General features: G+C 37.4%; 1 protein-coding gene across 1 annotated transcript in view; it reads left to right on the top strand.

The window, feature by feature from the left end:
- The window catches only part of CCDC192 (coiled-coil domain containing 192), a gene marked incomplete at its 5' end in the record, with an annotated part of 196370 nt that overhangs the window by 16228 nt on the left and 166225 nt on the right, over positions 1 to 13917 (top strand). The window contains one exon of the mRNA XM_082835232.1: positions 11665 to 11772. Coding sequence (XP_082691358.1) covers positions 11665 to 11772 — 108 coding nt within the window. The remainder of the gene's footprint in view (positions 1 to 11664; positions 11773 to 13917) is intronic.

Genomic DNA, 13917 nt, shown 5'->3' with positions numbered 1-13917 from the left:
TTAAAATAAAGCAAATTTAAAAAATGGTGTCTCCCCTTTTGTACCTTGAAAGGTGACATCATGCTTTTGACAACACAATAAGAAATTGAAGGATGATTATTAATTTTACTAAGTCATAGTTAGAAATACTCAATGAATAATGATAAAAAATAACTCCTAGGATGATTAAGTAGCAATATATTTCAAATATAGGGAAAACAAGATCACTGAGATCCCAGAATATATCTTGGATTATATAAAAGGTTCCAATGGATCTGTATGATAATTATAAGATAGAATGAGTTTTATTCTATATAAAAGAAAAAATATGTATATACGTGTGTGTGTATATATATATATATATACATAGTTTGTAAGACCTCTAAGAAAGAATAAAAGACATGAAATATAGATTTTTATGAAGAGAATGGCTCAAAAAAAGAAACTCAAAACTAATTTGGGTCCAATAAACTCTGATGGTATACTGAGGGTTAAATTTCACTAATTAAACAGTATGTGAGGAAAAATTTCAGAGATCCATTTTTTAAAAGTCCTTCTTTCCTTTTCCATAAGCATCTATTTCACATGACAGCTTTTCTGAACTTTTCTCCTCAAAAGTTCTTTGGAAAACTTTTTCCTTTAGCCCTACTCCACACCCCACTTGCTCTTCTTTAATCTCCCCCCTTTCATCTCAGAAGCCCCCAAAACCACATCTACCAAGAAGGTCAAGAAAAAGAAGAAATGGAGCAGACCAAGTATAAACCCTATTCAGCAGGCAGAAGAGGGTACAGGCTGTGCCCTCTCCTACTACATTTTTGAATTTTTGCTCTTATACTTAATGTTTTACTTTTCCAACAAGGAGTAACCAGGCTAGGTGTGGCTGCATGATGCCAAGGCCACCAGAGATTCTAAGAGTTTTTGTTCCTTATGATCAAGAGCTCAGGCTCTTTCCAAAGCTGTGAGCTCCCAGAAGCTACACCACAGACACATAAAGTCTAGAGCTTAAAAAGAAGATTAAAAACAAACAAACAAACTTTCTTCTGTGGGTCAGGCATTATGCTCAGCATTTTTCTGCATGACCACATTTAATCACCACAGCAGCCCTCAATGAGTTAGCATTTCTTCCATTTGTAGAGGGGAGGAAGTGGAGGCTCAGGATAATTAAACTACTTGCTTAAAGTCACGTGAACAACAAGTAATAATCAGTCAGATTTGCATTTGAAACCAAAAGAACCCATTCCAGTTAGTATTAAGGAGAAAATGGATTTCAGAGGATCCCTAGGAGAGTCAGAGCATCAGTCTTGGAGACTATACTCAGCTTCCCTTCCCTAGTGGAGGACCTATTACTGCCACCACAGGGCAAAGGCATCACAGCCCTACTACTACCCCTGAGTATGAGAGGTTACTTCTAAGTCTTCTGTCATTGCATCCTCTGAAAACAGAATGACCCTGTCGACCTGGCCAGATTCCATTCTATTTGGCACCTTTTTCATATCACTCTAATTTATACTGAATGCTTAGGCTGGTGTGTCTGATTGGGGGAGGCTGAGTCACATGCCTATGACGTGGTGCAAAGGAGGCTGGAAAAGGAGTTCCTTGTTTATACTTCAGAGAGATGGGATTCATGAGATGGGAAATACTGCAAACAGGGAAAGACATAGCATGACAAATGGCCACCGCAGAGTGCAAGATGAATTAGAAGTAATGATCTTCTCATTTCACAGGCGAGAAAACTGAGTCCCACTGAGTAAGCTCTGCCATCTTCTCTGATACTTTGGCATGCCTCTTAGTAATATTTTGACTGGGAGACCTTAAAAGAAGTGGAAATTTACAGCAAAAAAGAGCTCTCTCATCTGTCCTGTGCTTACCTTATCACATTGGAATGTACTATGGAAATTGTGGCTGAACTTTTATCTGATCCAGAAAGATGCATAACACATTTCTCTTTCAGATCTTGGTAAAGAGGGCAGTCTGAGCAAATGTCAGGCTGGGTTGGGGGAAGGGGAGATTGATCATGGAAAATGTTTCTCATGGAACATCAAGTTCAACTAAGGACTTCCCTGCTAGGTTTTGGGAACTGCATCATTGGAGTCTTTAAGTTTTTATCATTACAGTTAAATTTTTGGACTTTTTTTAGAAGTTTACTTATTTGGAGCCTAAAATTCACTGGCGGACAAAACATTACTTTCACTTTGAATAATGTCAATCATAAATCATTTGTCCTTTATTACACACAGAATAGCAAAAATTTATTCACAAAACTAAGTTTGAAAAACTTCAGTTTGGGCAATACAATTCCATCACCTTACTCATAAGCTGACCTGAAAATCCTTCTTCCTACAGGCATGTGCATTAACTAAAATACTGGGTTACAATGGGAGAATGAAAACATTGTTGGTCAACATGCCAAAGTATTCAAAATCTAAACTTATAAATGATGTGGAGAAAATAAGTAATCCTGTCACAAAAAACTCAGTTATACAAAGCATTAACTTTATAAACAGGGAAAGTCTTTGCATTATTATATGTCCCACTAAATCAAAATTTAATTTAAAACAACTAGTATTTTTTGAATTTTTTTTAAATTAAAGGAATCAAAATCTTTCCCTTCAGTAAGACTGCCTTACTATGTTTTTTCCTTTTCTTAAATTTCATAGTTTTTATTATGAGCAATCTTTTTTTTCTTAATTCTTTCTCACAGCAGTCCTGTGACGCACAGGTAGAGTAGTTGAATTAATTTTAGTATTGACTAATTCCTCCACTCCATAATTTATCTGCTCTATACATTTGTTTTATAAGTTATTTAAAAATTCTTAATTGTGGTAAAATATGTGTAACATAAAATTGACCATTTTAACCATTTTTAATTTGTAGTTCAGTAGTGTAAGGCATGTTCACATTTTTGTGCAACTAATCTCCAGAAGGTTTTCATTTTGCAAAGCTGAAACTCAACACCTATCTATTAAATAATAAGTCCCCATTTCATCTTCTCCTTTATTTTTGTAAAAAAGAGAAATCATTTTTCTGGGACCTAATTAAACTTAAAAGCTTCCGCACAGCAAAGGAAACCATAAACAAAATGAAAAGACAACCCACAGAATGGGAGAAAACATTTGCAAAAGAAGCGACTGACAAGGGATTAATCTCCAAAATACACAAAGAGCTCATACAGCTCAATATCAAAGAAACAAACAACCCAATCAAAAAACGGGCAGAAGATCTAAATAGACATCTCTCCAAAGAAGACATACAGATGGCCAAAAAGCACATGAAAAGATGCTCAATATCATTAATTATTAGAGAAATGCAAATCAAAACTATAATGAAGTATAACCTCACACTAGTCAGAATGGCCATTATCAAAAAACCTACAAACAATAAATGTTGGAGAGGGTGTGGAGAAAAGGGAACCCTCCTACACCATTGGTGGGAATGTAAATTGGTACAACCATTATGGAGAACTGTATGGAGCTTCCTTAAAAAATGAAAAGTAGAACTACTATATGATCCTGCAATCCCACTCCTGGGCACATATCCACAGAAAACCATAATTCGAAAAGATACATGCACGTAAATATTCATTGTAGCACTATTTACAATAGCCAGGACATGGAAGCAACCTAAATGTCCATTGGCAGAGGAATGGGTAAAGAAGATGTGGTACATATATACAATGGAATATCATTCAGCCATAAGAAGAACAAAATAATGTCATTTGCAGCAACATGGATGGACCTAGAGATTGTCATATTGAGTGAAGTAAATCAGACAGAGAAAGACAAATATCATATGATATCACTTGTATGTGGAATCTAAAAATGGTACAAATGAACTTATTTACAAAACAGAAATGGAGTCAAAGATGTAGAAAACAAACTTATGGTTACTGGTGTTGGGGGGAAGGAGGAGAGGAGGGATAAATTGGGAGACTGGGATTGACATATACATAGTACTGTATATAGAATATATAACTAATAAAGACCCTCCTGTATAGCACAGGGAACTCTTCTCTCAATACTCTGTATGACCTATATGGGAAAAGAACCTAAAAAAGAGTGGATATATGTATATGTATAACTGATTCACTTTTCTGTATACCTGAAACTAACACAACATTGTAAATCAACTATACTCCAATTAAAAAAAAAATTTAATTAATTAATAAAAAAAAGAAAGCAGCAAATGTTACGAACATTGAAGCAATTAGGACAATGGGTCAGGGTATTCACAGAGGGGAAAATTCTGTTTTAATGTCTCTGGAAACATACTACCAATGTTTTGATAGATGCCTATAGCACGGATAAAACGTAAGACAAATTGTTCATAAAATCACATAAGATATAACATTTTAATACCTGCAAACATCTGAAATACATTCAATAATTCTAATGTAAGTGCTAATCAAAGAGGAATAATCAAAGGCCAGTCACAGTTCTCAAGATATTTGGCATACAACTTGATGATTAACCAAGAACCACAGGAAGTACCAAGTGCTATTTGTTTTTGTTTTAGAAACATCCAACACTGTCTAATTCAAAGTTACTCTCCCTACTCCCAGTGATTTTAGAACAAACCCAGTCTAAATTGATTTACTGGGGAAGATCAATCCGCAGATATTCAGCAAGCAGAAAACACAATATTCATGGGCCCATACTGCCGGTACAGAAAAAATGACAACATAAGACAATGTACACAAAGCTGCTGACTTTAGCCCTAGAGTTTCAAAGAGATCATCTGAAGAAATGAAGTCGTTACTAATGCTCAATTGCTAGTGTCATCTCTGATGTCAAAAAAATGCTTTTTTCCTCTGACAATAAAAAACGGGAAAGAAAAACATTCTAAGTACAGGATAAATCACGTGAAAGCTCCGTGAAAAGCTTACTTACCCCCGGTGTAAAGAGCTTCACATCAAAGGCAAATAAATTGAAAAAGGTTATCAGCTATTTATGCTGTTTGTGGCAGACCCTGTTAGCTGCCTACCCAACCTCTCTTGTCATCTCTTCCTTGCTAATAAAATCTTTATTTGGACGTTTATAATGAACTCAGGTACAAGAAGTAAATCATGATTTATACATACAAAATAAAAATTATTTTTTAATAGCAAATTACCTTGCTATGTCCTTTCTCTTTTTTTATTATGAAAGAAATATATTCTCATTATTAAAATCTTTACTTCACCGTCAGCAGGATGGGTTGGCACTAGTTGCTGTGTTGTTCAGGTACAAGAAGCAGGCTTCCCTGGAAAGGGATGCTACTTGCTCTACTCTCCAGAAGGAAGAGCCATTTTGTTTCTTTTGAGTTTGGAGTATGTCTCTAGGAAGAGAAGATTGTTCGTTTGTTCATCTGCATGATTTACAGTAGAGGCACCAAGAACATATTAATACTCTCATTCATTAATATTTGGTCTTTTATTTTAGAATAAAAACTAAAGGTGCTGGAATACACTATTCCCTCTAAATAAGGAATTCATAATTTGGGCTACATGAATAGCACTGAGAAAAACACTTAAGCACCCAGAAAGTATAGGCAAAATGGTGTGCATGTGTGCTTATTATGTGTGTGTGTGTGTGTGTACACAAGCAGGTACATAGGCATTTTTTTTCCTAGTAAGAGAATTGACATATATCATCAGGTAGTCCAAGAGATTTGTGATGCCCAAAGTTTTAAGAAATCCGCCCATAAAATCAAAACGCTGGAGGGCTATTTTAAGTCACAGAACAAATTCTGTAACATAACACGACCCCAAATTCAGGTGTCCTGTAACCCAGTCCTTGTTTTACTGTTAACTTTAGCTGAAATGATGGAAGATACGAACTATTTACTAGGTCCTTTTCTCCTCTTATACTATTGGTTCACAGTCTGTAAGGAGTTATAAATCAATATTGTTTGAGATAGATCTGGAATATTTGAAAACAGGTTAGGACTGCCTCTTACCTCTTTCTAACATCTACCAGAATCCTCATCAAAGAGAAAAGAACAAGGCCCCAAAGCACAGAGCAATATTTTATGAGTGAGAATAAAAATAAAAATATTAAATTAATCACCAAACTCTTGACATTCTTTTGATTTTTACATAAAACTAAATCCTAGGATGTTTGTATTGGAGAGAAATTCTAAACTGAGAATCTGGTGAGGGTATTAATCCTGTATGTCTGGTTACTATTTATTTCTCCATTGCTTAGCACAGTACCTGGCGAATAGTGAGCCCTTAATATTTTTTGAACTTAAATGAACTGAATTGCTTTGAATTGAACTAAAATGACTTGGCCTGTTAAGAGTTTCAGGTAAGCCATTATTTAAAGTTATTTATGAAACTATCATATGTCACAGGGCCATTTCTCTTTCTTTAACTTCCTCACCAACAATCTTTTTATAAATTAAAATCTGAGTTAACAATTCCTTTCAAATACCTTTTTCATTTGTTCTATCGGTGATGCTATAGAAATGGAAAAGGAGTTAAATCTTTCACAGGGTAAAAGGTTGACCTTTACAAGTGTGGGTTTTTTCCTAGAATAACTATCTTGGAACTGTGCTAAAACAACTTGATACTGAATTCAGGTCCATCTTGGACTTAGTCCAATGGAATTCAGGGAATGTAGCTCTGGAATAGCCACCTGACAAAACAGTTAATGTATAATTTAACAGAGATCACTTAGATAGAGGGTCTCTACACTTTTAGATTTCATAAACTAGTAAAAATTTCCATCAAAAAATAATTAGGTTTAGTTTTTGCAAGACTGCCAATTTTTCAATTTTTTTCAAGAAAAAACAGTAAAACACAAAAATTCCCAGGTACTGTCACCATCATTTGTTAAATACACATCCTCTTAACACCAAAATATATAGAATGATCATAAGCTCAGAATAAAGGACAGTCATCTAAATGGAATAAATTTGGCTTCATGAAAAATTCACAATGTCCTTTTCAAAAGTTAGCATTTATCATTTTCCTGCTGACTGGTGAAAATGTTATCACAAACCAACACTGATCTATGGGCTGGCATTTGGGAACCACTAATAGCATTAAACCCCTCTGGCCTGAGATATCTTTGTTGCCCCCTCCATTATCCACCCTCCACCCTTCCCCCACTCTGCTCTTTTCCAGGGAGCTGGTCTCTCTGCACTTCTTGTTGAAGCTCTCTTGCCCTCTGATTTCTCATTGGGTTCAGCCCGAGGAAGATAGAGACAGAAGTACAGCGGGTGAAAGGAGAGGCGGGTCAGGCTATTTATTCCACTGGTCCATCAACCACTACTGCCTGGGCACAGGTTAGCAGTGGCTGTATTTCTCTGCCCAAGGTCTCGGTTTATAGCATGGCCCTCTTCCAAGCTCTCTTTCTAGATCCTGTGATAATGCTCTCCTATTACCTCTACCCCTACCTCTTCAGGTCAAGGTAAGGCAAAAAGTATCTTTGCATGCAGGGTGTGTCTCACCATCCTTTGTTGACTTCCATAACTGTACCCATGCTCTTCCCTTCATCACACTGCCCTCAATCACTCCTTTGGAATGACCATCTGTTTCCTTCTGCAACCTGACCAGTGTATTCTTCATTTAAAGATGAAAAAACTGAGGCCCCGAGAAGTGAAGCCCCAAAGTCACATAGCCCAAGACACACAGTCAGTGAGACTCAGGTCAGGTAAGGAACGTGTCCTTCCAGAATCCAAGCAGAGTTCCCCTTAGTCAGTGCTCATCTGTCATCCTCCCACGACCATCCCTTTCGGGGTCATATTGATGGGCACTTTCTACTTAGAAACCCTTTCCACTGGGCTTTGACAACACTTGTAATTTGTTCAAGTTTTGAATTTAAATATCTTATTTAGTGATTAATGACACAACCCCAAACACAGAGGAATACTGTTTTCACTTGAATGGACTGGAATCAAGAGAACTGAGTTGTTAAATTGTTGCCTAAATAGAAATTGGCAATTTAACCTAAGAAACTATTGCAAATGCTAAGCACAGAAGGACATGAGAGTGATGAACTTTCCACTGTAAAATGAATTCTGATCACCAGAGACTGAGGGAGGAATGGAAAAAGTCTGCCTGGAGGTAAGGGGCTAGCGTGGGCAATATGAGTAGGTCGTAGAGGGAAGTTTAGGGCCTTCGGCGCTTGTCAAGCACTGGGAAAGATGAATGGACCACGGTAATAAATAGGGGAGACATCAAGCAGGAAGTTTGTTGCAAAATGTGTTGAAAGCGTGTTTTACCTGGCGGGAAGTTACCGCACTACGGGGCAGGGGCTGCTGCTGGAACCCTGCACGATAGATGCTCCGGATTGCTAGAAACATTTAATTGTCTTCAACTGACTCATGTCAAATTGCTCTTGTGTAAAGGTGGAATTTGCCATAACCACATCATTATTTAGCAATCTTGCTTTTAAAGAAATGCACCCACATATTTAACATATTAGCTTTGTTCTGATTGCATACTTGACTGAATTTCTCACTGCTGTGGTTTGATCGTTTGCTGTTACCAAAGGGCCTCTATGGGAACTTTCTTTTACTAGGGTTTAAAAACAAGTTAGAAAGTTTTAATATCAAATGATTCCCTTAAAAGAATTAGGAGAATAGAATTATTCAAAATAATCTTAATTGAGCACTTCATCTGTCCAAGCACTTACCTGATTTACGTCATTTAATCCTCACATCAGCCCTGCCGTCATCACCCAACGCCACGGCCACCTCCTTGCCCTCTGCTATGCTGTCTGGCCCCTGGCCTTGGCAAGCGGACTTTCTCTGGGGCTCTGATCCTTGTCAGTGTTCTAAGCCAGATGCAGGGGAAGTATTGCTCAAAGGAGTCACTGTTACAGCCTCTCAGTGTGAAGGACCGCTCTATCTGGTGCAGTCCCCTTCTCTGACTGCTGAGCCTTCCATCAATCAACAACTCTTTATTGAGCTCCTACTAAATGCTCAGTGCAGTGACCAGTCTAGCCTCTGCATGCAGGCGCCTTTCTAAGTGCCGCACGTGGATTCAGAGGGATGTGGATGTGGATGAATCAGAGACCTTGAACCAGTCCTGAAGGGCGGAAGGGATTTGCTTGGCTGAGAAAGAGCAAGGTCATTGTAAGACAAAGAAATAATGACTTAAAAGTAAGGAAGGGGACAATGAAAAGGTACTGAGATGGGTTAGAGAAATAAGAAAAATTAACTTAGAACAAAGAGTAGATTTTCCTCCAGATTCTCAAATGAGGAAACATTGCAGCTAAAAGAAAATCTACTCTTACAATTTTCCATAAGGTTTGTCCATTAGTAGACTGTCAACTTTAACACACATGCATAGTAATCTAGTGTCTTTACTGTAACCAAAACGTTTATAGAATTATTAATATTTTGTAATATTCTTTTACTTTGATCATCTTGGTTACCTTAGATACATGCAATTAGATTACTGATGGATATTTAGGTAGAAAATTTTAGGACAAAGAGTAGAAGTTAAAAACTGGAATACCCACTTGAAGTGCTGCAATTTACCATTTGGAAATCCACAGACACAGGTTCAATCCCCAAACACCTATATATATCATATGTTTTCAGTTTTGATTAATATAATTCACTCTTCCATTACTTTAACCACCAAGACAGTTTCATGTTCATAAGAAACATAAATCAATTTATGTACTGTGTGTCCACATGTGCCTGAGGGAGAATGAACTTCAGGGTATAAATCCTAACTTTCTGCTCTCGTACCACTGCATCCTGCAAAACTGGGGCAAAGACTGACTACACCTAACTGTTTAGAGTCCCTGAAAACACACACCTACCTCCAAAACTTCCAACACCAGGTATTTACTTATTTGCGAGATTATTCTTGATTTAATCTGTATTCCTTTGGTTAATGGAGGTTGTCTCCTATTAAAAAGTGCTTGACTTTGTTTAGGCCATTTTTTCTCCAGTGTAGATACATTCATGGCTCTTCCCCTTAAAGGAGAGGGGGACAGAAAGGCAAGCCAGGGAGTGGAGAGTGGCAGCTGGGGTAAAGGTGGAGACAGGCTTTGCATTCCTCACAGTTTGCTCAGGACTCTCCTTGTTCTATAACACATGATGATTTCTTAAATCTACCTGTACAAAAAGTCCTATGTTATTTAATAACAGTCTCCAGTCAAGCCTGTTTCATTTGGCTTTGACTTGCAATGCTTTTGTCTTACTGGAAATGGTTGTCCTTCTTGTCAGGGAAAATTAGGGATGTTTGGAGAAAAAGACCTAGAGAAATAGATTAGATGATCTTGTTGGGTCTACTTTTAAAAACTTCCTCGAGGTCAAACACTGGACAAGAAGATTCCCCCTGGAAATAGCAATCTAGGTCAGGGATCCTTAACCTTTTTGGAAAAGTTTGGACTTTTGACAATTTCTCCTTTATGCATAAAATGTTTTGTAGTATAAACTACCTGTAAGTATAAATACACAAGAATTTTGTTTTGAGGCTTTTGTTTTGAGATATTTTGGACTGACTGTTGAAATTATTGGAATCATATATGGGAGGCTGAGGGTCATTTGTTCATCCCAAATATTACTGTTCTAACCCAAGATGTTCACCCCCCCAAAGGCTGACCTCGGGGAGATTATGCAGCCATGTGTGATTTAGAAGCCATGCTGTTTTTGAACAGAGCAACATTTATTTATATCAGAGGTCCTTGCCAGGGTCCTAAGGTTCAAAGGATGGCATGAACAATTATAGGAACTGAATAAATGCTTTGTTTTTATGGCTGGTTCATTTACCACCAGATGGCTCTATTGTATCGTCAGGAAATGCACATATGTATAAAATTGGTGGGCTCCTAAACCGAAGGGGAAATAAAGCAGCAGGGGTTTTTTTTTTTTGTTCTTTTTTTTTTTTTAATATGTAGGAACTCAGTTCTTTTTTTCCTGTGGGGTTAATTGGAAGCAGCTGCAGCAGCCTGAACTTTCACAAGAAGACAGGACACATCCCAGGAAGCTATAGGAACCTCATAATCCTAGCACATATGAGGTTTTCCTTTGAAGTTTTCATATTGCTGTGTCTTTATTAATTAATTGTCTCAATGGCCAAAGAGTAGTCAGGAAGTGCTCTAGTCTCAGTAGTGCTGGTAACTGATATTCTCATACTAACTTTGCACATTTTTCTGCTTGTACGTGATAAAGAGCAACTTAATTTTGAGAGGGAAAGTCTACACATCTGCTGATTTGAGTCATATTAGCCACGTTCTGGGGAAGAACGATCTGATTCTAAACCATGTAGTATCTTTGCCTTAATTAAACTTGTGATAAGAAGGTGACAATCAAAGGAACCAAGAGCTTCTCTGAATTCAAATGACTATGACCCCCAAGCTAGGTGAATGTTAAAAATGTAGGCATTCTAGATGACATCTCTTATTGGGAATGTGAAATTCTGGTTCTAACCTCTTGAAGAAAAGCTCTGTATCAGGAATAAAAGTTGCAGACTAACCAAATTTCAACATGGATATTTTATTCTACCTTTCTAAAGTTGTTCATTGCTCATTAATATGCATTTTTTTACTCTGCCTTTAGACTCTAAACTGTTAAATAACACTATTGTTTTTGTAACATTTCATTGTTTTATTGCTATGTTGAAGAAGAAAAGGAGATGATTTGTGTGAGTTTATTAAGACTGTCCTTAGTCCCCAGAGTTGTTTGAGATGCACTCAGGAAACTACCCATGTCAAAAAGTAATACTTGATTATTGTTTTAAAGAAAGAGTCCCTGGAAACCAGACAGATGGCGTTTACCTTGGCACGGCTCGAGGCCTTGGAGATTTGCCTGATGGAAGCAGAAGCAAAGGCTAAAGTCTTATCCGAACAGGTAATACCTGTCACTGGGATTGGAAATATATGTTCCTCAGTGTGCAGTAGAGCAAGGAAAATCTAAATATGTGTTTTAACCTCTGTACCTAATGACACACACACACACACCCCATTTCATTCATTTTAGTTATAACAATAATTACTTTAATCTGTATGGAGCTTTTCAGCCTTTAAAACTCCTCTTAGATTTATATTTTGATTTTCATTCGCCACAGCCCATGAGTTAGGAAAGCCATCTTTAAGCAAGTAGATTTCTGAATAAGTGAAACATATTTGCATTATAAACAGATAAACCCCAAAGTAAGATAAAACCTATAGGAACTACACAGGAGCAACTTTCTCCAATTATGTGAAGAAAGAGAGTTTTTCAAATCCTGGCATCCCTCTTGGGCTGTGACACTCACAGAAGCAAAGCAAGTCATAGGTGGAGTGTAGCCTCTACCGGCCGTCGGGTTGCCTTATATGTCATCTGCCTACACACCAGGTCTCCGATTGCGGAGACACGGAGTATGGCTCTCAGTAAAGCTCAGACCATTTCCCAACACAATTACACTTTGCAAACAGTATAGTGTACGTGGTACAAATCCTGCTGTTACCGTTGCCCTTGCCTCTGGGCAGGGGGGCTTGGCAGAGGGCAAAGCTGCCAGGAGTGTGGGTCCTCCCACAGCACAGGGCACCAGTGCTCACTGTTGGTGGCAGTCAGTGGAGGAAAAGGACACAGACCCTGAGATTCTATAAACATTGATTGATTTGTCATGGATTGAGACATTTTGCAAATAAATTTTTAGAAACTTTTGAAAAACAATTTTGAGTTTTTAATAAAAAAGGTCTGTATAGCAAAAGTTGAGTGCATCAGAATTTTATAAGAATTTTTGCAGAGACGAGGGGGAAAGTGTGCTTGTGTTATGACAAAAAGAAGTACATTTAACATGTATTGTAGGGATACATGTACAAATGGCCTCCATTTTTTTTTTTCAGCTTACCAAAAAGGTACATCTCTTACTTTGGGATGTGTTTATTGCTGACTACCTAAATGTGATAGACGCAAGGGGTCACAGGGGCCTTCTGTCAATTAACAAAAGCGTGGTGCCCTAGGCCCAGACCCACTGGGGAAAGATTCCATCTCATCCATGTGCCATAACGCTGGCTTGCCAACTCATCTTTTCTTTAAAACAACAGAAAAAGCAAGCTTCAAACTGTGGCAAAATTTGAATTACAAAGAATATAATGATAAACATGAGGTACCATTTCAAAGCATAAAAACTAAGGATTTCAGAGCACGCAAACTTGGAAGAAATTTTGAATGGCTAACTCAAAAGGGCACCCTTGCTGGTGTTAGGTTACACTAAGAAGATGCATGCTTATTTTGTAATTGAACGTCTTTTAATGATTTAAATCAGTAAAATTCAGTTCACCCATAAAAGTCCTCATCCCTTTTGTTCTTTATAAAATGTTTTTCTCCAGCGCAAATAGCCCCTAATATTTAAGATTCTTAACTGGATGATCCCTTTATGTAACATCAAACAATTAGATACTTCTTTTCAGTGTTTAGCAGATTAATGACATAAAATGGAAACTGGATTTCACTCAACTTCTTTGTAACTACCGCAAGTAAGATGTTAGTTAGCAGTTTGAGGGAAGAAAGATAGATAAGCAAAGCTTTTCTACCCAAGTAGCTCACAACCAAAAGAATCACTCTACGGGCTGGAGAGTGAAGATAGTAGGTATTTGTATGGTTCCCAGATAGACTGCAGCATAGTATCAAGTTGCAGGATCTGTGTATGTTATTTTCCTGAAGTATTGCCCCTGGAGTTGCCAAATTTGCATATAACCAAGGCAATTTAATTGGAAGTTGGCAATGGTGTGAGGAAAAGGAGAATATTATGTGCGAAGAAAAGCACATTACAGGCATTTTCAACGTTACATTTTTAATTAAGCTGAATATTTTATTAGATTTGGCTGTCTCCGCTGTTACTGTTGAAATAGGTTAATCAAATATAGACACTGTTCTCAGAGGATTTAATCCTGAAATTTTTGCTTTCTCCAGTGTTTCAGTTTAGTCTTATTCTTGAAGAGATAAAAACTGTAACGACACTCCCCTCCCCCCTATTTTTAAATTCAGTAGATGTTTTAAAAATGTGAT

This window comes from Leucopleurus acutus (assembly GCF_964270905.1).
Source record: "Leucopleurus acutus genome assembly, chromosome: 3".
NCBI lineage: Eukaryota > Metazoa > Chordata > Mammalia > Artiodactyla > Delphinidae > Leucopleurus > Leucopleurus acutus.
The sequence above is the reverse complement of the archived record's forward strand: the minus strand, read 5'-3'. Positions and strand labels throughout refer to the sequence as shown.